Source organism: Saimiri boliviensis, chromosome 14, assembly GCF_048565385.1.
Source record: "Saimiri boliviensis isolate mSaiBol1 chromosome 14, mSaiBol1.pri, whole genome shotgun sequence".
Lineage (NCBI taxonomy): Eukaryota > Metazoa > Chordata > Mammalia > Primates > Cebidae > Saimiri > Saimiri boliviensis.
In genome coordinates this window covers 46,944,079-46,970,763 of record NC_133462.1, presented here as the reverse complement: position 1 = coordinate 46,970,763, position 26,685 = coordinate 46,944,079, and the positions used below count along the sequence as shown (strand labels likewise).

The following is a 26,685-nucleotide window of genomic DNA, read 5'->3' as shown; positions in this document are numbered from 1 at the left end:
AGTGAGCCTGCCGCAGCTCTGAATGAACAGCGCAGGCTGTGCTGGAAGGAGCTCATTCTGCGCTACATGGCTCTAAGCAATGCCTTCCTTCAGCGGGCTCCCAGCAGCCTTGAGCTGGAGCTGATCCACTTCACTCTGCTGGGGAGCCAGGGGGTGGGTGGAGATGGCTGGTTAGAGTTCAAAATCAGACTTTGGACACATGGGGTGGCCCAGGGTACCCAAAGAGGGTCAGGGGTCAAGCTGTGCCTCACAAGCCCCTGAAGAAGACAGTATAACCCTGGCAGGATAGCCTCGTGGTTAAGGGCATAGGCTCTAGAGCCAGAGGGTTCAAATCCTGGCTAGACTATTTGTTAGCTGAGTGACCTTGGGCCACTTACTTCACCTCTCTGTGCCTCAGCTTCCTTATGTGTAATATGGAGATATGAAAAACTCACTTCCCTGACGCAGGGGAAAAGCCCTCAAAACATGTCATACGTATTAAGTATCTAGTAAATATTAACCATTATTGATTATTAATGGAAGGATTTTGTGCACGGGGACTTTTTTTTTTTTTTTTCCTTTGGAGACAGAATCTTACTCTGTCACCCAGGCTGGAGTGCAGTGGCATCATCTCAGCTCGCTGCAACCTCTGCCTCCTGGGTTCAAGAGATTCTCTTGCCTCAGCCTCCCAAGTAGCTGGGACTACAGGCGTGTGCCACTATGCCCAGCTAACTTTTGCTTTTTTTCAGTAGAAACAGGGTTTCACCATATTGGACAGGCTGGCCTTGAACTCCTGACCTCATGATCTGCTGGCCTCGGTCTTCCAAAGTGCTGGGATTATAAGCATGAGCCGGGGACTCTTTCAATAGTTGACTTCATAGTTGTCTGTGTGTGCAGGGCTGTGTGCCCTCCACGTCCAGGTTTCTCCCGGGCTGCCCTAATCTGGAGATGATAACCGAAAATGGAGCCAGATGTCCAAGTCTTCCAACTGGGATTTATCTTCTTGGTAAATCTCCTGGGATATGAGGATAAGGATGAAAGCAACAGCAGCCGGATTCGGAAGCATCTGTATTAGTATCGCTTAAATCAAGGCTTAAGAGAAAGCACAGATGGACATAGAAGGAATTCAACACCTGCCCTTCTCTGTTTGCTTTTTTTTTTCTTAGACAGAGCCTCACCGTGTTGCCCAGGCTGGAGGGCAGTGATGAATCCCGGCTCACTGCAGCCTTGACATCCCGGGCTCAAGCCATCCTCCCACCTCAGCCTCCTGAGTAGTTACAACTACAGGCGTGCCCCAGCATGGCTGGCTAATTATTTGATTACTTGTAGAGACAGGGTCTTGATATATTGCTCAGGCTACTCTCTAGCTCCCACTTCCGCCTCCCACAGTGCCGGGATTATAGGTGTGAGCCACCGCACACCGCCTGCTCTTCTCTTCCATTTCCCTTAGGTTCAGCCAGGCATGGTGGCTCATGCCTGTAATCCCAGCACTTTAGGAGGCTGAGGTGAATGGAACACTTGAGGTCAGGAGTTTGAGACCAGCCTGGCCAATATGGTGAAACCCTGTCTCTACCAAAAATACAATAATTAGCTGAGCATGGTGATGCACACCTGTAATCCCAGCTACTCGGGAGGCTGAGGCAGGAAAATCACTTGAACTCAGGAGGTGGAGGTTACAGTGAGCCAAGATCACACCACTGCACTCCAGCCTGGATGATAGAGCAAGACTCCATCTTGAAAAAAAAGAAAAAAGGGTTCAACGTGGACTTGGGAGCAGGGCTTGGCTAAGAGACAAAGCAGTCTGTGAATTACTGGATCTTTGTACGCTGAGAAACTGGGAAGGAATGGCACTCTGTTCCAGCTCTACTCTTCTTCATGAATCTGCTAAAAGGCAAGGAACCATCTCAAATGCTCGAAGAGGAAAGGAGACAGCTTCAATCACTCCCCTGCTCCTGTCTCCTCCCCTCCTGCCCAGTTTTCTTCTGGACAGGGGCAGGCAAGAAGACTTGGAAGCGTCCCAGGAGGGAGTGGAAGTGTCAGGACAAATGTGTTACCTGGGCTTCCAGCCCCACTTTCACCAATATGACTGACCGATGTGAGAAAAAGCCCTCCTTCCGCCCGTCTCCTGAGGCCCATCCGCTGTCTTCAAGAGCCCCTTCTCCTCCAGCTAGACCCCTCCTGGGGGTTGGTCGATATCCACCCTTGGTTTGGAAGATGCCGCTCCGTCTGAAGGATGCTGCTAAGTCGAGGGCCCCCCCCCCAGTGGGGAGCAAGCGCTGCCGCAGGTCTGGCAGAACCCCCTGGAAACAGTGATGCACAGAAAGGAGACACCGTGGTGAGGAGAGGACTGTGGCCAACTGGGACTCCCGTAACCCAGCCATCTCACGGAAGGCGGAGGGAGCGAGAAGCGCTTGTGATCTTTCAGCCTGCACTTGCCAGCATTTGGCACACCTCCTGAGTCAGGGCAGGGGCCATCCCAGGTGGCACAGGGACAAGAAAACAAGGTCCCCACCCACCAGGAATCCAGCCCAGTGGGAAGCAGTTGGCTATGTGGTCACGAAGGAGGGAGCCACTGATTCTGTCTGGAAGGGGGTGACACATGAGCTGCACAGTGGAGCCTGGGTTGTGTTTCTGCAGGACAGGGGAGAACAGCTAAGGGGCCATGTTCAGAAACCACCAATCCTGCTGTGTGGGGGGAGGATGGGAAGTGGTACAGGAGGAGAATGGAAATGCATTGAAGACACTGAGCTTGGTCCTGTGCACCACGTAGGGGAGGGCAGCATCCATTATGTTCTTACTGATTATTAGAGTTGATATGTTTATCAGAAAAAAGTGAGAGAAAAACAGTAAAAAGGATGGAGAAGAAAATTAAAATCACTCATGTGCCAACTACCTATAAATAACCACTGTTAGTTAATATTTTAGTGCTTTTGTAAACCAAGATGTTTCTGAAGCAAGTGTCAATTAATTTAGAGGTTTATTTTGCCAAGGTTAAGGACGCGCGCCCAGGAGACAGGTGTGTGCCTGTCTTCAAAGATGATTTTGAGGGCTTCAATATTTAAAGAAGAAAGGGTGGATGTTGGTGAAAGAGGAAGAAATTTTTAAAAGGCATGGGTAGATAAGAGGCAAATGGTTCCATTCTTTTGAGTTTTTGATCAGCCCTTCACATGTGAGAGGAGGGTAGAGGACTAGTCACCTATGCATTCATCTAGCCCAATGAATCTGCATTTTTACATAGGATAAAATAAACACAGGGGCCAGCATGGTGCTTCAAGCCTGTAATTCCAGCACTTCGGGAGGCCAAGGCAGGTGGATCACTTGAGCTCAGGAGTTCGAGACTAGCCTGGGCAACATGGCAAAACCTAATTTCTACAAAAGATACAAAACTTAGTTGGGCATAATGACGCATGCCTGTGGTCCCAGCTACTTGGGAGGCTGAGGTGGGGGGATCACTTGAGCCCTGGGAGGTGGAAGCTGCAGTGAGCTACGATCATCCCAACACACTCCAGCCTCGGTGACAGAGTAGAATCCTGTCTCAAATAAATAAACAACATAATAACATAACATAACATAACATAGCGTAAACATAGGGCAGAAGCAGCAATCAGATATGCATTTGTTTCAGGTGAGCAGAGGGATGTCTTTGTGTTCTGTCCTTTGTCCTTATCTGTGAAGATAAACTATCAATTTACATTGTCAAGGTGAAATTCAGCAGAACTGTTTTCAAGATCTTGGGACCCACAAGGAATATTGTAGTGGGCAAACTGTGAGAGGGGTATATAGTTTCATTTTCTTTTTTTTTTTTTTTTAATCTTTTAGCTATTTTATTTAGCGATAAAATGGGAGGCAGGTTTGCCTGACATAGTTCCCAGCTGGAATTTTCCCTCTGGCTTAGTGACTTTGGGGTCCTGAGATTTATTTTCCTTTCACACTTTCAGATTCTTTTATAAAGAGACCATTAAAAATGTATGTATTATAGATATAATATGCAAACATATTAATATTGCAAAACGCACATTTCATATTTTCAAAGTACATTAGGATATGATATATTCTGAATTCAGAGTATGTATAGATTACACACAAATTATTTTAGAGTAATTTAGTATGTGTATAACTTTTTTAAAAATAAAAATAACTGGCCGGGCGCGGTGGCTCAAGCCTGTAATCCCAGCACTTTGGGAGGCCGAGGCGGGTGGATCACGAGGTCGAGAGATCGAGACCATCCTGGTCAACATGGTGAAACCCCGTCTCTACTAAAAATATAAAAAATTAGCTGGGCATGGTGGCGTGTGCCTATAATCTCAGCTACTCAGGAGGCTGAGGCAGGAGAATTGCCTGAGCCCAGGAGGCGGAGGTTGCGGTGAGCCGAGATCGCGCCATTGCACTCCAGCCTGGGTAACAAGAACGAAACTCCGTCTCAAAAAAAAAAAAATAAATAAAAATAAAAAAATAAAAATAACTAAATTTAGATAATATAAAGGGAGAGTTTTACATTTTACTTACTTATTTAAAATAGAAAACACATTCATGTCTTCCATAATTCAAAAGGTACAAGAGGGTATATAGTGAAAATGTCAGGCTGGGCATAGTTGCTCATCCTTGTAATCCCAGCTGAGGTGGCAGGATTGCTTGAGGCCGGAAGTTTGACACCAGCCTGGGCAACATAGCAAGACTCTGTCTCTGCAAAAAAATAGTAAGAAAAATAAATAAATAAACAAATAAATGAAAACGTCTCTTTCACCTCATGTCCCCATCTGTTTCCCCTACTTGGACTCGGTTGGTGGTGGTGTAACCTTACCGGAATTTTACATACAGACAAAAAGTTAAACATATTATTTTTTCCCTCTTTTACACAATTATTACATGTATTAGCCACTTACTCTGTGTCAGTTTTTACTTAATCTTAAATATTATTTCCTATCTGTAGATAAAGAATTTTGTCTGGCGGGCGTGGTGGCTCAATCCTGTAAACCCAGCACTTTTGGAAGTCAAGGCAGGAAGATCACCTGAGGTCAGGAGTTCGAGACCACCCTGACCAAAATGGCAAAACGCCATCTCTACTGCAACTACAAAAATTATCTGGGTGTGGTGGCGTGTGTCTTTAATCCCAGCTACTTGGGAGGCTGACGCATGAGAATGACTTGAACCTGGTAGGGGGAGGTTGCAGTGAGCTGAGATCATGCCATTTCGTTCCAGCCTGGGTGACAAAGCAAGACTCTCAAAAAAGAAAAAAAAAAAAGAATTTTCTCATATTTATGACTACATAGTATTCCACAATATCGATATATTCTATTTCATTTAACGAGTCTCTACACATATTCATTTGGATTGTCTATAGTTTTTTTTTTTTTTTTTGAGACAGGGTCTTGCTGTGTTGCCCAGATTGGTCTCAAATGCCTGGACTCAAGCAATCCTCCTGCCTTGGCCTCCCAAAGTGTTAGAATTACAGGTGTGAGCCACCACACCCAGTCTATAATCCTGTGCTTATGTAAACAGTACTGCAATAAATAACTTGGTACATAGGTCATGTTTTACATGGACAACTCGGTAGGCAGGATAAATTCCTGGAAGTGAAATTGCAGGTCGAAGGGCAGGTGCAGTTATAATTTTTATGGATATTTTAAATAGCTCTCCATAGAAGTGATGTTAATTGCTTTAAAATGTCCTTCTTTTGCTGTAAATGAGGGACATAATCAAGTCTGAATTTAGAGCTGATAAGGCTGAATTAGGGGAGAGTAGGCAGGAACCAGCTAGGAAGTTGCTGCAATCGTACAGGAGAAACCACCTGGAATGGAACTGTGGGCCAGAACCACTGGACCAAGGCAGTAGAAGACGGAGCCCTGAATTCAAGGAACTTGCCAGACTTAGAACTGACAGGACACAGACACAGTTGGATACGGAGGTGATGAAACAGAGATTTCTGACAGAGGTGAGTGGGAAGCTGCATTTAGAAACAAAAGCAGTCCAGCAGGGCCACAGTGGGGCACGCCTGTAGTCCCAGCACTTTGGGTGGCCAAGGCAAGAGGATCGCTTGCGCCCAGGAGTTCAAGACCAGCCAGGGCAAAAAAGGCGATACCCTGTGTCTATAAAACATACAAAATTTAGCCAGATGTGGTGGTATGGTGCCTGTGGTCACAGCCACAAAGGAGACCGAGGCTGGAGGATCACCTGAGCCAGGGAGGTCGAAGGTATAGTGAGCAGTGGTCATGCCACTGCACTGAGCCCGGGCAACAAAGCAAAACACCGTCAAAAAAAACAAGAAGAAGAAGGAATCTCTCAGATTTCAGGAGCCTCTATTTCCCAGCAGGAGAGATATTCGTTATGATGATGAAACTCTCAATTTGTTTCATTCTCCTATGTTAGGAGAATGACCATTCTGAAAAAGGTAAAGCAGACACATTAAGAGGAAATTTCCGTTCACGGGCTGGGCATGGTGGCTCATGCCTGCAGTCCCAGCACTTTGGGAAGCCGAGGCAGGTGGATCACTTGAGGTCAGGGGTTCAAGACCAGCCTGGCCAACATGGTGAAACCCCATCTCCACGAAAAAATAGAAAAAATTAGCCAGATGTGGTGGTGCAGGCCTGTGATCCCAGCTACCCAAGAGGCTGAGGCAGGAGAATGGCTTGAACCCAGGAGTTGCAGGTTGCAGTGAGCCAAGATCATACCACTGTACGCCAGCCTGGGCACAGAGTGAGACTCTCAAAAAAAAATGATGTGTGTGTGTGTGTGTGTGTGTGTGTATGAAATGAAATCTGCCAGCTAACCAGGCTGGCTCACTCTTAAATATGAAAAGACAAAGATCATCAGACATTTGAAAAATGACCTTAGCATGAAAAAGAGACAAGGATAAATGGTAGTGGTGGTCAGGGCAGTGCTCCATAAGAAAGAAAAGTAATTTAGGAAACATAAGACGAAAGAACATTTTTTTTTTTTTTTGAGATGGAGTTTCGCTCTTGTTACCCGGGCTGGAGTGCAATGGCACGATCTCGGCTCACCGCAACCTCCGCCTCCTGGGTTCAGGCAATTCTCCTGCCTCAGCCTCCTGAGTAGCTGGGATTACAGGCACGCGTCACCACGCCCAGCTAATTTTTTGTATTTTTAGTAGAGACGGGGTTTCACCATGTTGACCAGGATGGTCTCGATCTCTTGACCTCGTGATCCACCCGCCTCGGCCTCCCAAAGTGCTGGGATTACAGGCTTGAGCCACCGCGCCCGGCTCGAAAGAACATTTTAAATATTTCATTGGCATTCTCAGATAGATTGGAGATGTGTTACATCCCTAAACGAGAGCAGGATGCTAGGAAAAGGAGTAATCAGAGAATAAGTGTGAACCACTCGAAATTCAAGACAGGATCACAGAAATAAAAAAGTCATTAGAGGGTGTGGGAAGGTAAGAGAATTAGTTTTATATCTAAATAATAGTGTATCTAGATCCTAAAAATTTCCTTATAGGTTAAACCAAAAAGGTTACCTCTAAAAATATAGGAATCAGACTGGCCTCTAAATTCTTACCAGCAAAAGCGAGAACTATGCCTTCAATATCGGATGACCAAAGCAATTTTCAACCAAGAATTCTATATCCGTATCCGTCCCAACTACCATTCAAGTGTGAGCATGGGGCAATGATAGTTTCAGACACAAGGGACTCAGAAAACCACACACCCCTTGAGAAATTAAAGACGGTGTGCAGCAAAATGAGAGAATAAACAAAGAAGAAACGAGTAGAAGAAAGGAAGAGAAGGAGGAAGGAGGAAGGAGTGCTGCCAAGCTCAGGGCATCAGTGAAAGGAAGAAGCCCCAGGCCAGCACGTATGTGGCGGAGGGTGGAGGGCTCTGTGTAACTGGTCCTGAGAAATAAGGCACCTCTACTCATTTGCTGGAAAGGTGGAAGCAGACTTGAGGAAATTACAAGGGCATTATTAAAGAATGAGCCTGGCATGGTGGCACATGTCTGTAATCCCAGCTATTTAGGAAGAAGGCTTGAGTCCAGCCTGGGCGACACAATGAGACCCTGTCTAAAAAAGAGAGAGAGAGAGAGAGAGAGAGAGAGAGAGAGAGAGAGAGAGAGAGAGAGAGAAGGGAAGGGAAAGGAGAAGAAAGAAGAAAGGCAATTTGAAACTCTTACGAAAAACTAGAAGAAATAAAAGGAAGAAAATTCATCCTAGGGCATTGTGTGGCTCTGTAATAAACAATATTTACATTGTCACAACATGTAAACACTATTTATTGGATTTAAATGATTAGAAACAATCTATAAACAAAGCACAGAAGACCTAATTATGTTTAGAAAATTAGAACATAAATGTTGTTAACACTGAACGTTTAAAGTAAATGTGCTGGGTGTGGTGGCTCATGCCTATAATCCCAGCACTTTGGGATTAGGTGGGCATTAGATGCCCACTCTTCCTAGGTGGGCAGATCGCTTGAGGTCAGGAGTTCCAGACCAGCCTGGTCAACATGGCAATACCTTATCTCTACTAAAAATACCAAAGTTATCTGGGCGTGGTTGTGCATGCTTGCAATCCCAGCTAGTTGGGAGGCTGAGGAAGGAGGATCTCTTGAACCCAGAAGGCAGAGATTGCAGTGAGTTAAGATGACACCACAGTACTCAGCCTGGGTGACAGAGTGAGACTCTGTCTCAAAAATAATAATAATAATAATAATGTTCAGAAGACAGAAGTTGGGAAGGGTAGCCTAAAGGGAAAGGTAGGAGTGATGATACCTTTATCCTATGAAACAGTGAGTCAAAACTACTATCAACAGCTGGTGGGATGAAAAATAAAGATGTAGTCACTTAAGGCAACAAAGGTAATTGACAGATTTATTTTTATTTTATTTAGAGGAATTAAGTAAGAACAGTTATATAACCATCCTGAGAGCAGGATAGGGGGAGGGTTGTTTGGATTAGATATGATCATTTTTGATAGTTATAAATTATTATTATTATTAGTGTGTGAGACAGTGTCTGGCTCTATCACCCAGGCTGCAACCTCTGCTTCCTGGGTCCAAGCAATTCTCCTTTCTCAGCCTCCCAAGTAGCTGGGATTATAGGCACATGCCATCATGCCCAGCTAAATTTTTGTATTTTAGTAGAGACGGGGTTTCACTGTATTGCTCTGGCTCATCTCAAACTCCTGAGCTGCCTCGGCTTCCCAAAGTGCTAGGATTATAGGTGTGAACCACCAAGCCCAGCCTCATTTTTGATACTTATAAATTAATAGAGGATGTTTAAACTTGAAAAACTAAGGAACAGTGGCATTAGCATATTATTTAGAGATATGGAAGTTACTCCCAGAATAAAGAGCTAAAAGAGTTAGAAGCAGTTGCCTCTGGGGAGCAGGACTAGAGTTGGGAGGGATGAGGTAGGGGACTTATCAACCTAAGCTCTTCTGTTATAGTTTATTTTTAACCATGTGCATGAATTACTTTGATATAAAAAATTTTAAGTGTGTCAGAAGACAGATGAGAAGGTAGAGGGTGAGAGTTTTTGTGGCCATAGATGAGTTCTGGGGTCCTATTCAGGTGAGACACCAGAGTCATGAAATCTCTTGCAGGTAGGACTGAAAAACAACCTAGACACATGAGGATGCTGGAAATGGGGAAATGTTCTCATTTTTACAAGGAGACAGAAGGTATTTCTGGAAAATATAGACCAAACAGCTCGATATAGAATCCTGGCAACATTCTAGCACAGATTATTAAACAGATGGCTTGGAGTGCTTTGTGACTTTTTATTTATTTATTTATATGCCACCTTATTCCAGAAAGAGGGATCTGTAGTGGCTTACAGAGATACATACTGTACTATAAGATAAACATATTTCTTTAAATGAGGAAAGGGGCTCAAAGAGTTAAACATGGAGTTACTATCCAACACAGCAAACCACCCCTTTAGTATATACCCAAGAGAACTGAAGGATATTCACAGGAAAACTTGTGCATGAATATTCTCAGAAGCGTAATTCCTAATAGCCAAAAAGTAGAAACTCAAATGCCCATCACCTGATGAATGTATAAATAAAATGCGGTATATCCATACAATAGAATACTATTCAGCAATAAAAAAGGAATAAAGTACTGATACGTGCTACATCATGGATAAACCTTGAAAACATTATACTAAGTACAAGAAATGAGACACAGAAAGCCACGTATTGTATGATCCCATTGATATGAAATATCTGGAACAGGCAAATCCATAAAAACAGAAAGTAAGTTGAGGGGAGGAGAGAATGAGGAGTGATTGCTAATGGGTATAGAGTTTCTTTTTGGAGTGATGGAAATGTTCTGGAATTAGGTAGTAGTGATGGCTACATAATCTTGTAAATATACTAAAAACCACTGGATTGTACACTTTAAAAGGGTGAATGTTATGACATGTGAAGTATCTCAAATAAAAAGTCTTATTATAGAAAAAGTTAAGGAAAGGAGGGTGTATTTGTCCATTCTCACATTGCCATAAAGAAATACCTGAGACAGGGTAATTTGTAAAGAAAAGAAGTTTAATTGACTCACAGCTCTGTGGACTGTATAGGCTTCTGCTTCTGGGAAGGCCTCAGGAAACTTACAATCAGGATGGAAGGTGAAAGGGAAGCAGGCACATCTTTACATGGCCAGCAGCAAAAAGAGAGCAAAGGAGGAGGTGTACATACTTTCAATCAACCAGATCTCTTAAGAACTCACTCACTATTGAGAGAACAGCAAGGGGGAAGTCTGCTCCCATGATCCGATCACCTCCCTCTACTCCCCTCCTCCAATATTGAGAATTACAATTCGGCATGAGATTTGGGCAGGAACATAGACCCAAACCATATTAGAGGGTGACAAGAAAAAGACAAAAACTAAGAGCCAAGTCCATATGTAACACATATACCACAAAATTCTTTATAGGTGATAAAGACGGACCATGGCTTTGATCTTGAGCTTTGCAGCAGTTACTACAAACCTGGAAAACAGTGTTAATTAAACGATTCCTATAATCCATAAAATAAACATGAACTGGTTGCTCGGGAGAATCACAGCCTTTTTTTTGGTGGTAATGCCCAATAGACATCTCTCCGGTGTGTCTTCATAACGGGGACCCATCGACAGCATCTCCCCATAACTCTAGTGACAAGAGCCACACAGTTATATCCTAGGGTCACTCAGATTGGACACAAAGCCCAAGTATAATTCAATAAAGACACTTTAGTACAGAGCCTAAACAGTACAGGATATGCAGGCGGTTCTCCAGTGGTAAAACATGGACTTTCTGGAGCAGTGGTTTCCAACTCTAGCTGCACATTAGGAAGCCCTGGGAACTTTTGCAAAATAGCAACACAGGACTACACCAATCAGAGATTCTGACTTTTTGTGTTTCCAGGGGATTTTAATATATAGCCAAATCTGAGAATGACTGATGAAACTGATATATTGTATACTTTTCATGAAATCCTCTATAAATACTATTTCTTGCCTCAGCGTTTCATCAACTCAAGGTTCTAATACTTAAACATGTTTTGGTGTGGCTAACATTTTTTGAATGCCTGCTATATGCCAGGCAGGTGCTGTGCTCTAAGATAAAAGGATAATTGTGTGACCCAATCTCCACCCTCAAGGAGCTGATCCAGTATTGATCCGGGTTACAGACACCTCGGCTGGTCATCACAAGGTAAGGTGGCGAGGAGAAGCAGAGAACACAAGACAGGCACCTGGGACAGCTCCGGGTAGGCAGAGCACTCCCAGCTCCCAGCAGAATGAATAACTTAGCTGAGTCCCAAAGGAAAGGTTAATCAGGAAAAAGTGGGGTGGGAGAGTGGTACATTGTGGTCAATATTTTTCTCAGTAATTTGCATGACTATTACTAACTATCCTGTATGAATTGTGAGGTGACATGCTTACTTAAGAACAGCTGGAAGAATAGCCTCTTGCTACGTGACTGAATGGGGGGCCAAAGCGCACTGGTGGGCAAGAGGAACTCAAACCAAACTTAATTGACACTCCGGAGCAGGGGAAGGCAAATAAGAAGTGTGAGCGGTGTTACCCTGAGTGTTCTACCAGAGGCTCCGCATGTGTTATCATGTAATCCTACATCGACAGTTTAGAAAACCAGCCTTATCATGAAGTCGAGGTAGCTGCCTTGAGTTGGCACAGCCAAATGTGTGGCCAGAACCCAAGTCTGAGCCTGTCTCACTCCAACGTCCAGGTTCTTCCTGTTATTCCACATGGATCAAGTCCTGTACTTAGATTCAAAGAATCAGCTGCTCATAGACAAGATGGGAAGCCTTGTTTCGACGGCATTTCCTGCGGGGGAAATTGTTAACAGCTATCCTATCAGCTTATGCACTAGTCTTAGGTGTGTGCACTGGAGTTGAATGTGAGAGGCAGACATTCTCGTGGGAAGGATCCAGACTTTAGAGTCAGGCAACCTGGGCTCAAAACTCAGCTTTGCTCCTTATGCTGTGTAGCTTTGGGCAAGTTACTCTGCCTTCCTGAGCCTGTTTTTTTATCCATAAAATAGGGATAATAGGGCCAGGTGCAGTGGTTCATGCCTGTAATCCCAGCACTTTGGGAGGCCGAGGCAGGCAGATCACGAGGTCAAGAGATTGAGACCAGCCTGGCCAACAGGGAAACCCTGTCTCTACTAAAAATACAAAAATTATCTGGGTGTGGTGGTGCATGCCTGTAGTCCTAGCTACTTGGGAGGCTAAGGCAGGAGAATCGCTTGAGCCTGGAAGGCAGAGGTTGCTGTGAGCCGAGATCATGCCACTGCACTCCAGCCTGGTGACAGAGCGAGACTCCATCTAAAAACTAAATAAATAAAAATAGGAATAATAATGCCTACCTCACAGGACTATTGTGAAAATTAAAGTTAATGTATATGCATGGAAGATTTTCCATAATAGACCATATGTTAGGCCACAAAACAAATCTTAACAAATATTTAAAAATCAGGCTGGCTAGGGTGGCTCATGTCTGTAATCCCAACACTTTGGGAGGCAGGAAAGATCGCCTGAGCCCAGAAGCTCGAGACCAGTCTAGGACACACAGAGTGAGACCCCATCTCTATGAAAAAAAAAAAAAAATGGAAACCATATCAAGTATTTTCTCATACTACAATGGAGTAAAACTAGAAATAATAACAAAAAGATCCCTGGAAACTGTACAAAAACATGGAAATTAAATAATACATACTTAAATAACCACTGGGTCAATGAAGAAATTAAAAAGGAAATCAAAAAATTTCTTTTTTTTTTTTTTTGAGACGGAGTTTCGCTCTTGTTACCCAGGTTGGAGTGCAATGGCGCGATCTCGGCTCACCGCAACCTCCGCCTCCTGGGTTCAGGCAATTCTCCTGCCTCAGCCTCCTGAGTAGCTGGCATTATAGGCACGCGCCACCATGCCCAGCTAATTTTTTTTTGTATTTTTAGTAGAGACGGGGTTTCACCATGTTGACCAGGTTGGTCTCGATCTCTCGACCTTGTGATCCACCCGCCTCAGCCTCCCAAAGTGCTGGGATTACAGGCTTGAGCCACCGCGCCCGGCCCAAAAAATTTCTTAAAACATGAAAATGGAGGCCGGGCACGGTGGCTCACGCCTGTAATCCCAGCACTGTGGGAGGCCGAGGCGAGTGGATCAAGAGGTCAAGAGATCAAGACCATCCTGGCCAGCATGGTGAAACACCGTCTCTACTAAAAAACTACAAAAATCAGCTGGGCATGGTGGCACGCACCTGTAGTCCCAGCTACTCAGGAGGCTGAGGCAGGAGAATTGCTTGAACCTGGGAGGCAAAGATTGCAGTGAGCCAAGATTGCGCCATTGCACTCCACTCTGGCGCCTGGTGACAGAACAAGACTCTGTCTAAAAAAAACAAACAAACAAAAACAAAAACAAAAAAAAACACATGAAAATGCAAACACAACATACCAACACCCATGGGATGCAGTAAAAGCAATACTAGGAGAGACATTTATAGCAATAAATATTTATATCCAAAAAGCAGAAGATTTCAAATAAACAACCCAATGATGCCCCTCATGGAACCAAAAAAGCAAAAACAAATCAAACCCAAAATTAGTAGAAGCAAAGAAACAATAAAATCAGAGCAGAACTAAACAAAATAGAGACTAAAAGTAGTACCAATAGATGAAAAAAGGAAAACTTGTTTTTTTTCCTAAGGATAAATTGACAAATCATTAGCTAGACTAAGAAAAAGAGAACATCCAAACAAATAAAATCAGAAGCTAGGCACAGTGGTACATGCCTATAGTTCCAGCAACTTTGTAGGCTGAGAAAGGAAAATCTTTTGAGGCCAGGAGTTCGAGGTTACAGTGCATGATGATGGTGCCTGTGAAGAGCCACTGCACCCAGCCTGGGCAACAAAACAAGGCTTCATGTCTTAAAAAAAAAAATCAGAAATGAAAAGGGAAACATAATTCACACCACGGAAATACAAGGAATCATTAGAAACTATTATGAACAACTGTTTGCCAACAAACTGAAAAACCTAGAGGAAATGGATAAATTCCTGAATATATACAACCTATCAAGACTGAGCCAAAAAGAAAACCTAAAGAGACCAATAACAGCAAGAAGATTGCACCAATCATGCCACTGCATTCAGCCTGGGTTACAGAGCCAGACCCTGCCAAAAGAGGAGAGGAGAGGGGAGAGGAGAGGAGAGGGGAGGGAAGAAGAGGGGAGGGAGGGGAGGGGAGGAGAGGGGAGGGAGGGGAGGGGAGGAGAGGGGAGGGAGGGGAGGGGAGGAGAGGGGAGGGAGGGGAGGGGTGCAGAGGGAGGGGAGGGAGGGGAGGGGAGAGGAGGAGAGGGGAGACTAACACCAATTCTTCTCAGATTGTTCCAAAATAATTACAGAGGAAGGAATTCGTCTGAACTCATTCTACAAGGACAGCATTTGATTCCTGATATCAAAAACCAGACAAGGACAAAACAGAAAAAGACAACCACAGGCCAGTATCCCTGATGAACACAGATGCAAAAATCCTCAACAAAATATTATGAAACAGAACCCAACAACACATCATAAAAGTAATAATACACCATGATCATGTGAGATTTATTCAAGGAACGCAAGAATCGTTCAACACTTGCAATTCAGTAAACGTGATACATCACGTCACCAGAATAAAGGACAAAAACCATATGATCATCTCAATAGGTGCAGAAAAAGGATTTAATAAAACTCTACATATTTTCATAATAAAAACTCTCAACATAGGTTTAGAAGAAACATACCTCAACACAATAAAGGCCATATATGACAAACGCACAGTTCACATCATACTGAATGAAGAAAAGTTGACAGCATTTCCTCTAAGAAGTAGAACAAAATTAAGATGGCTACCCTCACTATTCTTATTCAACTAGTACTGGAAGTCCTAGCCAGAGCAATTAGGCAAGAGAAAGGCATAAAGGGTATCCAAATGGAAAAACAGACTCCACCAAAAAAAGAAAAAAAAGAAAAAAAAAAAAGACTAAATCTAAAAGACTCCACCAAAAACAACGACAACAAACTCTTGGAACTGATAGACAACTTAAGTGAAGTTGCAGATACAAAATCAACATGCAAAAACCAGTAGCATTTCTATATGCCAATAATGAACTAGCTGAAAAAGAAATCAAGAAAGCAACTTCATTTATGGTAGCTACAATGACATACCTAGGAATAAATTTAACCAAGGAGGTAAAAGATCTGTACAATGAAAACTGCAAAACACTGCTGGAAAAAACTAAAGAGACATTAAAAAAATGAAGACATCCTGGCCGGGCATGGCGGCTCACACCTGTAACCCCAGCACTTTGGAAGGCTGAGGCGGGTGAATCACCTGAGGTTGGGAGTTGGAGACCAGACTGACCAACACGGTGAAACCCCGTCTCTACTAGAAAAATACAAAAAATAAGCCAGGTGTAGTGGCAGGTGCCTGTTATTCCAGCTACTTGGAAGCTGAGGCAGGAGAATCGCTTGAACCCAGAAGGCAGAGGTTGCAGTGAGCCGAGACTGCAGTACCGCACTCCAGGCTGGGAGAGAAGACCATACTACCCAAAGCAATCTACAAACCCAACACAATCTGTATCAAAATACCAATGACATTCTTCACAGAAATATGAAAACAATTCTAAAATTCATATGTAACCACAAAAGACCCTGAGTAGCCAAGGCAATCCTGAGGGAAAAAAAAGAAAAAAGAATGCTGGAGGTATCACACTGACTTCAAAATATACTATAGAGCTATAGTAACCAAAACAGCTTGGTGTTGGTATAAATATAGACACATAGACACATATACCAATTGTACAGAATAGAAAACCCAGAAATAAATCCATGTACTTTCAGCAAACTGATTTGCAACAAAGCTGCCAAGAACATATTCTGGGAAAGGATAGTCTCTTGAATAAATGGTGCTGGAAAAATTATATATTGATATGCAGAATAATGAAATTAGACTCTCATCTTGCACCATGTATAAAAGTCAATTCAATGGATTACAGACTCAAATGTAAGAAACAAAACTATAAAACTACTGGAAGAAAATGCTTCAGGACATTGGTCTAGGCAATGATTTTATCTTTAAGACTTCAAAAGCACAGGCTACAAAAACAAAAATAGACAAATGGGACTATCTCACATGAAAAAAGATTCTGCATAGTGAAAGAAACAATCAACAAAATGAAGAGACAACCTGTAAAAGGGGGAAAACATTTGTAAAGTATTCACCAACAGGGGACTAATATCCAAAATATATAAGAAACTCAACTCGACGACGACAACAACAACAAAATTAAAAAGTGGGTAAAGGATCTAAAAAAATAGACATTTTTTTCAGAAGGATACATACAAATGGCCAACAAATATAAGGAAAAATGCTCAGTATCACCAGTCATCAAGAAAATACAAATCAAAACTGCAATAAGACACAATCTCACCCCAACAAGAATGGCTGTCATTAAAAAGATTTTTTTAAGAATGCTGGTAAGGATGCAGAAAAGGAGAACTTTTTTTTTTTTTTTTTTTTTTTTTTGAGATGGAGTTTCGTTCTTGTTGTCCAAGCTAGAGTACAATGGCAGGATCTCAGCTCCCTGCAACCTCTGCCTCCTGGGTTCAAGCAATTCTCCTGCCTCAGCCCCCCAAGTAGCTGGGATTATGGGCATGTGCCACCATGCCTGGATAATTTTTGTGTTTTTAGTAGAGATGGTGTTTCTCCATGTTGGTCAGGCTGGTCTCAAACTCCCAACCTCAGGTGATCTACCCACCCTGGCCTCCCAAAGTGCTGGGATTACAGGCATATTATAGAAAATAGTATGGAGGTGCCATTTAAAAACTAAAAATAGATCTAGCTACCATACAGTCCAGCAATCCCACTACTGAGTATCCAAAGAAAAAACTCAGTACAACAAAGAGCTATCTGCATCCTCATGTTTACTGAAGCTCTATTCACAATAGCCAAGATATGGATTCAACCTAAATGGATGTCAACAGATGAATGGGTAAAGAAAATGTGGTTTATATACATAATAGAATACTATTCAAACATGAAAAATAATGAAATTCTATCATTCACAGCAACATGATAAGGCTGGAAGGCATTCTATTAAGTGAAATAAGTTCAGGCACAGAAACATAAATGTAGCATAATCACACTCATATGTGGGAGCTTAAAAAATTGAGTTCATAGAAGTAGAGATAGGATTGTGCTTATTAGAGATTTATAAGCGTGGGGAACAGGGGAGGATGGTTAACAGATACGAAGTTACAGCTCGATGGCAGGAATAGGTTCTAGGGTTATGTAGCACTGTAGGGTGAACATGGCTTACAGTAATTTAGAGTATATTTTTGAAAAGCTAGAAGAGAGGATTTTGAATGTTCACAACACACACACAAAAATAAATATTTGAGGCGATAGATATGCTAATTGCCCTGCTTTGATCATTACATACATTAAACCTGTATCAGAACATTACTCCCGGTCCTCAGGCTGCACACATATTAAAAAAACCTCTGTACCCCATAAATATGTACAATTATTCTATGTCAACTAAAGATAAAAGGAAAAAAAGATAATGTATGTACAAACAAGGAAAAGGTATTTACAATACATGGAATGGACAAAGAACTCGTATCCAGCATATATCAAGAACTCCTACATAAATCTCAAAGAGATAGACAACCCAATTCTAAAAGTAGACAGAAGACTCAAAGGGATATTTTTAAAAAGAGGATGTGCAAATTGCCAATAAGCATATGATGAGATACTGAACCGTATTTGTCATAAGGGAAATGTAAATGAAAACCTTTGAGATACTAGTACCCCTACAGAGGAAGGGAGGAGAGAAGAAGGGGAGGGAAGGGGAGGGAGGGGAGGGGAGAATAGGGGAGGGGAGGGGAAGACTGACAATGTCAAGTGTTGATAAGGATGAGAAACTACAACTCTAGCAGGAGTGTATACTGGAACAACCACTTTGGACAGCTGTCTTGCAGCATCTGCTAAAACCAAACCTATCTGTGACATAGCAATTTCATTTCTATACATAAACTGAATAGAACGAGAGTTTCTGTCTACCGAAAAATAAGCACACAAATGTTCAGAGTAGCTTTATTGTAGCTGCAAACTAAAAACAATCTGAATGTCCATCAATAGTAGGTGAGAAAAAGATATCGTAGTATATCCATGTAATGGAATACCACATAGCAACGAAAAGAATGAACTACTGGTCTCACAGATGTAATGTGGAGCAAGTACACTACTGTTTTTGGCACGGGTGCTGGAACTGTTGTATATCTTGATCTGGATGGTGGTCACATAGATGTGTACACATAAAAATTCTTTAAGCTATTTAAGATTTGTGCACTTTAATATATGTAAGTTTAACTTCAATCAAAAAAGTAAACTAAAAACTACTATATGTCATGTGCTTGGCACGAGGTGGGCACTGAATAGTAGTTGTCAGAATTTCTAGAGAAGAGGAGGCAGCAAGCCCATTCCACTGTGCACTGCTCAGACCACCAGGGACCCCTGAGTGCAGTGCTGGGAGCCACCCTTTTTGAGAGGGTTGATGACCATGAGAACATGGCATGACGGTGAGATAAGAACAGCAAAGGAGACCAGGCTTGGTGGCTCACGCCTATAATCCCAGCACTTGGAAGGTCAAGGCGGGTGGATCACAAGGTCGGGAGATTGAGACCATCCTGGTTAACACAGTGAAACCCCGTCTCTACTAAATATACAAAAAAATTAGCTGAGTTTGGTGGCACGTGCCTGTAGTCCCAACTATTCGGGAGGCTGAGGCAGTAGAATTGCTTGAACCCAGGAGGCAGAGGTTTCAGTGAGCCCAGATCACACCACTGCACTCCAGCCTAGGTGACAGAGCGAGACTCCGTCTCAAAATAAAAAAGAATAGCAAGGGAGGACTTGGTAAATAAGAGATGGTTGAAGGAAGATGATTATGTCAGGAATAAGACTTCGGAAGAATATAGAGTGTCTTTAAATAGTGAATGGCTCTCTGTAGAATGGGAATTAGACTTTTGCTTTGTGGCTCTAAAGCAGGGATTCTCAAACTATAGCTGCATCTCATTCCCCTGGAGGGCTGGTTAAATCACAGATTATTGCCAGGTGTGGTAGCCTGTAATCCCAGCTGTTCCAGAGGCTAAGGCAGGTGGATCACGAGGTCAGGAGTTAGAGACCAGCCTGGCCAACGTGATGAAAACTCAACTCTACCAAAATACAAAAGTTAGCCAGGTATGGTGGTGAGTGCCTGTAATCCCAGCTACTCAGGAGGCTGAGGCAGGAGAGTCACTTGAACCCAGGAGGCAGAGGCTGAAGTGAGCCAAGATCACCCCACTGCACTCCCGCCTGGACAATAGAGGAAGACTCTGTCTCGAAAAAACAAAACAAAAACAAACAAACAAAAAAACAGGTTACTGAGCTTCACCCCTAGAGTTTCTAATTCAGCTGGTCTGTGGCAGGACCAAGAGTCTGAATTTCTAACGATTTCCCTGGAAATGCTGCTGCTGGTGGTCCAGGGACACGCTTTGCCAGCCACTGTTCTAGTGCACAAAAAATGAGGACAGCAGTTTGTGCTGTTGTTAATAATAACAATAACCATCAGAATTTATTGGAAACCTGGTGAACCTGGTGCACCAGCTCCTGTGTTACATACTGTCTACATTTTCTCACAGTAAGGGAGTTCTTATTCACCCCATTTAAGAAAGGGGGAAAGCGAGGCTCAGTTTCTCAGTGATCTCACAGCCTGGGCTAGATCCTCTGATTCCAAGCCTAGGTGTGCTCAAGCTGAGGCCAGGTGGCTACCTGCAGGGATGCTGTAAGTGGAATCCCATTTCTGAGTGGGAGGTTGCACTAATTTCAGAGTCCTTCCAACTCTCAGACTAGCTTCAGCTAGCACTTTAAGCACTAGCACCTAGTAAGCACCAACTAAATACCAGACTCTAGGCAACACCTCCCCAGGTGTTTATGGCAACTGGTTTAACTCTAAGATGCTTCCGGGTTGTCTCACCTCCTCCTGTCCCTCCCTTTCTTGGCACCTGTGTGACCACTCCCCTTACCCTCCAGGCAGGCTAGCACTAAGTAGCTCATCTGGATATTTGGTAAAGGAGGCCCTTTATACAAACACACTCTGCTGTTTGCATTCATGTGCCTTAGGATGGCTGGAGCCATCCAGGTATAGTTGGCACCAAACTATCTGCCATCCACCCCAGGCCAACCTCAGACAGAGCCTGCCAATCCACCCCCACACTCTGGCCAGCAGGACAACCATAGAGAGAGTGACAAGACAAAATCTGGAGAGGAGGGAGGGGTGGCTTCATGACCCAGAATGACCAGAGGAACTGCAGGATGTGCTTAATGACCTTGAGCTGGAGACTTCACTCTACTGCTCCTGCCTGGCCTCTGCAGAAACTGCAAAGCAGAGACCAGAAGGCCCTGGGGACAGAGGGCAGCCCCGGGTCACTAAGAGGATCCTGCTAAGCATGAAATCAAGCCCAAATCCCAGTGACTCCCCGCTCAGCTAACGAGAATCGGGCCTCTTTCCTTTATACCTTGTTTAAATATGTAAGGTTTTCAATTCTAACAGAAACAATAACAAAAACAAAACGTGCAACATGATTTTATACACTAAGGAATGTCTGCAGCTGTGATGCCTGTAAAAGGACAGTGGTAAGAGTACCTTGCTCTTATTTCCCTGTTTACCTTCTCCTGTATGTTTCCCCGACATAGATTCTCTACCTATGGATGGTCCAAGATCTGCAGGTGCATTTATTGCTTCTCAACTTTCAGGTATAAGCACAAGAGTTCAGCCGGGTGCGGCCGCTCATGCCCTAATCCCAGGACTTTGGGAGGCTGAGATGCGTGGATCACCATGGGCCAATGTGGTGAAACACTGTCTCTATTAAAAATACAAAAATTAGCCGGGTGTGGTGGCATGTGCCTGTAATCCCAGCTACTCAGAAGGCTGAAGCAAGAAAATTGCTTGAACCTGGGAGGCAGAGCTGAGATTGTGCCATTGTACTCCAGCCTGGGTGACAGAGTGAGACTCTGTCTCAAAAAAAAAAAAAAAAGAAGCGCAAGAGTTTAGTGTAGTGCAAACACCTCTCGCCAAGGAATCAGAAATCCAGGCACCCGGTGATGAACCAACCCTGTGGTCCTTGCCCTGGAAGAGTGGTACTAAACAGGGAATCAGCACTAGGATAAGTTGGGAGCCCCAAGGAGGGAGCCTAGGAAGGTCAGAAAATGACTTCTGGAGAGGCAACCCTTGAAGCAATAAATAGATTTCAGTCTCCAAGAGCTCGAGAACCCTTTACTCCTACAGATCCTTTATTCCAATTAATGCAATCTTTCCATATTTGGGAGTCTCAGATCACTTTCCATGGCTTGTGAGGGAGGGGGATAATTCCTTTCCAATTTATAAGGGGGGAAATCAGAGAGGCGTTAAAGAAGCATCCCAGGTTTTGTCCTTCAAATTTAAGAATAAGCACAAGGTGGCGCAAGGGAAGGGATGGAGTGTGGGGGGAGATTGGGGAGGGATAACGTGGGGAAAAATGCCAGATCTAGGTGATGGGGGATGGGGGCAGCAAACCACCTTGCCATGTATGTACCTATGCAACAATTCTACATGATCTGCACATGTATCCCAGAACCTAAAGTTCCAAAAAAAAAAAAAAAAATACAGCACAAGGTGCCCAACCTAGAAGGGCATTTGAATACACAGCACAAAGGAAAGACTGGATAGCCTCTGCCCTTGGGGAACTTGTAATTGGGAGATAAGGCATACACATGTAAAACCAAAAGTAATTGTGTACTTTTTGTACAAACAATTCACTTCACCAACTATTTATCCAGTACTTGCTATCTGCAAGGCATTCTTATGTGAGGCACGTGAGAAGGGTGGTGAGAGTGAAACACAGGTAAATAGACATACTCCCAGCCCTTAGGAACTCATGGTTTAACTGGCTTCTGTAAGGGGCTGGAGGAACAGTCCATAAAATGTAATACCTGGCCCTGTGCAGATAGGGTAGCAGTATAGGAATGGATGAAAGTCTTGCTGGAAATGAGAATTTAATATAATTAATTCATCTGGGAAAGATGCCTAGAGGAGGTGGATAGTGTGTGATGCTGGAAAATAGAAAAGACAGAGAAAGAGATGAAGAAAGCGAAAATAAGCAAAATCTTTTCACATATAGACTCATCTTTGAGACCCTAACTCAGAAGCCAAGCCACCTCTTCCATGAAGCCTTCCCAGGCAGAAATAGACACTTAGCTCTCCAGGCCCTCAAACTGCCCCATTACAGAACATCCCTCACTGCTCTACAATTGGCCTCCTGTCTCTGTGGATTCTGCATCTGTAAATTCAACCAATTGTACATCAAAAATATTTGGAAAAAAAATTCATCTGTACTGAACATATACAGACTTTTTTCTTGTCATTCCCTAAACAATACAGTGTAACAACTATTTACACAGCACTTACATTGTATTTGGTATTACAAGTAATCCAGAGATGATTTAAAGTATACAGGCTGATAGACATAGGTTATATGCAAATACTATGCCATTGTATATCAGGGACTTGAGCATCTGCAGATATTGGTATCTATCTGGAGGCACTCCTGGAATCAATCCCCTCACAGGATATGGGATATGGAGACATGGCTGTACTTGTTTCTGTATCTGCTTATTTCAACCCAAGGACCTTGTACAGTACCAGAACTATAAAGAGGTTGAGTATTCTATTCATGGTGAAGTGTCTCCCTTTATTTTTACTTATTTTTTGTTTTTATTTTGCTATTATAGAGCCTGGCAAATGGAGAGCCCGAGACATCCTTTATCTCCAGAGAGGGGCTAAGGGTCCTCTCCTCATACCCGAGCTGTGGGGGTAGAGGAAATCCGAACCCCTCACCCTTTAAACCTAGGCTTGGTGTGAGGGAGATGGCAGATTTCTAGTGTTCTCCTTCTAAAGGTCAATGTGATTAACCTCTTGGGGTTCTAATGAAAGCCATGCACAACTTCTTACCAAAGAAGAAATGTATATACAACAAGATTTTGCCTTCTGTTCTGGGGGAAAGGTGGTTGCTGTTAGACCCTCAAAGTATTTTAACTTACACACACAAAAATGCACAAATCTTAAGTGTGCAGCCCCATAAATTTTTAAATATATTTACACCCATGTAACCACCAACTAGATCAAGCTTCAGAATGCTTCCAGTACCGCTGGCACTGGGGGCTACCTCTTTGTGCCAGGGTCATTGTCACTGTAGCTGGAGGAGCTGAGCCAGTAGGGTGCTGCAGTTGGGGAACACCATTTAAGGAAATTATGGAAGGATTTCAGGTGTTTGGACTAGAGAAGCACAATCACTGGGGCAGGGTCATTTGGGGTGTGAAGGACTTACATGACAGAACAATTAGATTTGTTCTGTGTGGGGCCGTGGGAAGCAGTTACAGGGAGGAACATTTCAATGTAGCCTAAGGCCCTTTCTACAACCAGAGCTCATCCACACTGCAAGCAGATCCCCTGGAAATATGCAAGGTCCTCGGCACTAGAGGTGTCAGTCAAGAACAGGACTGGCAAACATTCAGCAGCAGGTATGAGGAGGGGATAGGGGACTCCATTGGATGCTATTCCTTCCAACTCTGATCTTCTATGATTCCTGGAGTTCTGTGAGTGGCAGAGAAGACCCAGTCAAAAATTGGTGGTTATGATTTGTTTGGTGTTTTTTCCCCCCAAGGGGGTAGCTTTTTAGTTTATTACAATGACTGTGCAGGCCCCCCCCCATCATCACTATTAAATAGGCACTTGTCATTACACAGAATGGTGGGCCACGGGACCCTGGACTCCCCCATCTCTGGGGCTCACTGTCCAGGGAGGGACAGAGCAGAGAAGGGTGCCGCTGTGAGATGGGACCAGTACCCACAAGAGAAGTTGGTTGCCCCACCTCATGCCAACTTGTCTTGGGGACACCTGCCCATGTACCTCCTCAGTCTTTTCAGCCCTGGTCCCCTGGTGGGCCCGTGGACACGATGTCATGGCTCCTGTCACTAACAGAACATCTGGGCAGAGGTGGCACCACAGGACCTTACTGTTTGGCCTCCAGGGGCCAGATCCTGGCTCCCTCAGGAGCGGTAACACTCAGAACCCACCAGCCAGCCCAAGGCCACCTAATGAAGGGACAGGCTAGGTCAGCTGCAGGTTCCTCGAACAATACTCAGTCTAGACACTAATCAACCCCCTATCCACTGCCAAGGCTTTATCCCTTGAAGAAAGAATTTTCCCTAGAACTCTTTTATAAATGTTTTTTCTAGATGATTTCAGAATTTCTCCAGGGGTTTCTCCAGGACACGGCCCTTCCCTCTCTGCCCTCCTCCAACTAGTTAGAAAGAGAAAGAGAAACAGCACAGATCAGCGTCACCCTCCACCTCCCCGCATCTGGCCAGGGCTGGGATGGGATGAGGCTGGGACTCTCGGGCCCTCCCAGGGAGTTTAGTGTGGGAAGATGGCAAGTTTCTAGGGTTCTCCTAAAGGGCAAAGTGATTCGCCTCTTGGGGTTCTAATGAAAGCCATGCACGAATACTCTCCCAAGAAGAAACGTAGTTACAACAAGATTTTGCCTTCTGTTCTGGGGGAAAAGGGGCGCCGTTAGACCCTCGAGGTCCATCTGTGAAGCGCCTGGGTTTAAAGCGTGAGGGGTCCGGGTTTCCTCCACCGCCACAGCCCGGGCGCGGGGAGAGGGCCCCTAGCCTCCCTCTGGAGGCACAGGACGTCTCGGGCTCTCCGTTTGCCAGGTTCTAAAATGGGCGCTCGCGCCCCTCGGTCCCTGGGGGCTGCATCCGGAGGCTGGTGGGGCGGGCGGGGGGCAGCGCGGCTCCCGGTTGGTCTCCGCAGCCGGGGGAGGGCGAGCATGTGCGCTCCGGTAGGAGGGGGAGGCCGGCGCCTGGCACCGCACCGGGAAGGCGCGGGAGCGGACGCGCTGCCCACCCGCCGCAGAGGCGCCCCCGCCGCCGCCCGGGCCCGAGGGCGGGGCCCCTCGCCGGGGCGGCCCCTCCCCGCCCCTCCCTCCCGGCCGCGGGCCTCCCCAGCCCGGCCGGCCCTCCCGCGGGCTGCACTCGGACACCGGGCTCGCCGGGACCAGAGCCGCGAGCCCGCCAGCCGGGGCCATGGGCTGCGACGGCCGCGTGTCGGGGCTGCTCCGCCGCAACCTACAGCCCACGCTCACCTACTGGAGCGTCTTCTTCAGCTTCGGCCTGTGCATCGCCTTCCTGGGGCCCACGCTGCTGGACCTGCGCTGCCAGACGCACAGCTCGCTGCCCCAGATCTCCTGGGTCTTCTTCTCGCAGCAGCTCTGCCTCCTGCTGGGCAGCGCCCTCGGGGGCGTCTTCAAGAGGACGTGAGTGCCGCGCCCGTGCGCCCCCGCCCCGCGAGTCCCGGCGCCCACCCTCGCCGGGCCGACCCTTCCCTCCGCCCCGCGACCCGGCCTCCGCCCCAGCCCCATGGGGCTGCCCGTCGCCCCCGCCTCCCGGGCCGCGACCACCCCTCCCAGCTCCGCCGGCAGCTCCCCGCCTTGGCCGCAGAGCTGCCTCCGTCCCTCCCCCGCAGTTCCCCCTGGAAAACTCTCTCCAGAGACTGAAGGTGACTTCTGGCTTATTTATTGGTCACCACTCATCCCTGTGAGAGGATAAAACCAGTTTCCACCTGCTTCCCCTACCCACCGCCCCGTGGGGAGAGGAGTGATGGAGTTTGCAGAGGTGCGGAGGCCGCCCCTCTTGCACAGCACCTCTGGGGTTTGTCAGCAGCCCCAGCTGCTGGGGGCGGGATTGGACGTGAGGTGGAAGGACCGAGTGAGGGCCAGCTCTGTGGCGGTGCAGAGTGCTGGAGGTGGCCTGCGGCTTGGCTGATTCCCAGGGCCCGGCTCCACCGTAGGCAGCTCCACATCAGTTATCACAGGCTGTCCCTTCCCCCGGGTAGCCACGGGGTTGGTGGGTCCAGTGCAGCCCTCCTCCTGTGACAGCCAGAACATGGTTTCTGCGTTGGCTCCCGAGACATTGGCAGCACCTCACCATTAAGGCCAGGTAGGGAGGGGCAGGACACTTCACCCATAGCTTGGTAAGGTGACACTCCAGCCCTGGTGCGAAGGTTCCCCTCCACTCCCCACCCACCTCATGCTACTCCTGCTTGGCCTCTGCCCCAGAACAGGGCTCTGGAC

At 45.3% G+C, this 26,685-nt stretch overlaps 1 protein-coding gene and 2 long non-coding RNA genes across 4 annotated transcripts in view; 2 read left to right on the top strand and 1 right to left on the bottom strand.

Annotated features, from left to right (window-relative positions):
- Positions 1–662: 662 nt before the first annotated feature.
- On the bottom strand, positions 663–25,776 carry LOC141581058 (uncharacterized). The gene is made up of 3 exons (XR_012513505.1): positions 25,699–25,776; positions 4,486–4,662; positions 663–3,509 (listed from the first exon to the last, which is right to left on the bottom strand). It is a non-coding gene; the product is annotated as an uncharacterized LOC141581058 (long non-coding RNA).
- On the top strand, positions 5,624–16,964 carry LOC141581059 (uncharacterized). The gene is made up of 3 exons (XR_012513506.1): positions 5,624–5,911; positions 11,579–11,631; positions 14,835–16,964. It is a non-coding gene; the product is annotated as an uncharacterized LOC141581059 (long non-coding RNA).
- MFSD4A (major facilitator superfamily domain containing 4A) overlaps positions 25,564–26,685 on the top strand; it is a 33,397-nt gene continuing 32,275 nt past the window's right edge. For both annotated transcript variants that reach the window (XM_039466502.2, XM_039466501.2), the window contains exon 1: positions 25,564–25,869. In XM_039466502.2, coding sequence (XP_039322436.1) covers positions 25,640–25,869 — 230 coding nt within the window. In that variant the 5' untranslated portion in view covers positions 25,564–25,639. The remainder of the gene's footprint in view (positions 25,870–26,685) is intronic.